General features: G+C 27.4%; 1 protein-coding gene across 1 annotated transcript; it reads right to left on the bottom strand.

Annotated features, from left to right (window-relative positions):
• Positions 1 to 377: 377 nt before the first annotated feature.
• On the bottom strand, positions 378 to 906 carry LOC127087559 (uncharacterized). Its single transcript, XM_051028459.1, has one exon. It carries the CDS (start codon positions 902 to 904, stop codon positions 572 to 574), a length of 333 nt encoding a protein of 110 aa, XP_050884416.1. The 5' UTR covers positions 905 to 906; the 3' UTR covers positions 378 to 571.
• Positions 907 to 1,563: the final 657 nt, after the last annotated feature.

The following is a 1,563-nucleotide window of genomic DNA, read 5'->3' as shown; positions in this document are numbered from 1 at the left end:
CGACCTTTAACTTAACCAAATGTTGATACCTTTTAAAATACAAGCTATTTTGCAGTTTGATTTTTTCTACCCAGTAGTAAAAGGTTAAATTTAAATTTAACTTAATGGTCTTGCTAGTTTGTGCCCTTAAACATAAGTTAAGGATATTTTAATTTAAAAAATTGTGTGAAATAAAATAATATTTTAAGTTTTAAAAAATTAAATACACATATTTCAAAAGAATATTTCTACAAATAAATCATTAACTTGTGTCATTGAGACACATGTTAGCATTAGCCTTAACCTTATACCAGTGGCCTCGAAGAAGGAAAAGCCTTAAGCTAAGTGACAAAATAGATGAAAAACCTATTTAGCTTTTTTTTTTCTAATATACTCCATATAAAAGATAGGTTAGTTTTCATTAATTAATTAAAATCATCAATAACAATAACAAGATGAAGAATACATATGCTATTAAGAACGGATACAAACATGAATTTGACATATTGATATCGATAATAATTTTAAAAAATAAATATATTAAAAGTAATTATATATATTAGCGTTGAACACCGACATGGCACCGACCATGTTAGAGACCTCTTGCAAGCATTTTCTCATAATTCTCAATGGATTGAAGCCTTTGAATCATCAACTGTTGCCTGAAATTCTTGATGAATGCATCAGCACTAGCGTTGACGTCTTCTGTAGTTTTCCTCTCTAGCTTCTTACTATTAGTTTCTGCAGACTCCTCTTTTTTCTTGATCTCATTATGATCATAGGATGAAGATGAAGTTGAGGTATTTCTCATCTTCTCTGTCATGTTGGTGCTACTTTTTTCTTCTACTAGCTTGAGATCTGTTGATGAGGGGATACTACTCCTTCTCATTGTGGTATGGAATGGATGCTTCATGGAGAGGCTCATGTGCTTCCTTATATATAGATACACAACATAGATAAATATTAATTAATTGAAAGATTACTAACTACGTCGTTCTTTTTAATTTTTAATATAATTAAACTCTTATCTTTTTGGTTCATAATTCAATCTCTAACAATTTATTTATATATTTTTCTATTGTATATTAATGTAAATAAATTGTTAATAATTATAAATTATTTATTTTTAAAGAATTATTATTATTATTATTATTATTATTATTTTAATTTAAGTAAAATAGGTAAATACGATATTGAAGGAAATTCCAATATTTTTTCTCATCAATCTTGTTGATAACTTTCACCTTGTCCTTACTCAATGGTAAGTAACACCTTGAAACCAAAGTTAGAAGAAGATGGCAAGTAAAAATGTGCTGAGAATATCTAGTCGGTACAATATGCTAAACTTGGTAAATACGTATATACTATCAAAACCTTATAGATAATAATTACATAACATCAATTTCTCTCATTATTGAAGATTAATGCTTCCTCATTAGGTAAGCGTGACGGGAATATAATGAACTATTTTAAGCTATATTTGACATATATAACTTTTAAGATTATAATGGACTTTATCATTTTCTTTATTAGAAACTCTTGTTTTATTCGTTTACGGTACACGTAGGGGAAATTCAAGTTGTA

This window comes from Lathyrus oleraceus, chromosome 5, assembly GCF_024323335.1.
Source record: "Lathyrus oleraceus cultivar Zhongwan6 chromosome 5, CAAS_Psat_ZW6_1.0, whole genome shotgun sequence".
Classification (NCBI taxonomy): domain Eukaryota; kingdom Viridiplantae; phylum Streptophyta; class Magnoliopsida; order Fabales; family Fabaceae; genus Lathyrus; species Lathyrus oleraceus.
This window is presented reverse-complemented; position numbering and strand designations above follow the sequence as displayed.

Bases quoted from the DNA above. Each gene is read 5' to 3' on its own strand.
- LOC127087559 (XM_051028459.1), bottom strand. From the start codon at position 904: ATGAGCCTCTCCATGAAGCATCCATTCCATACCACAATGAGAAGGAGT.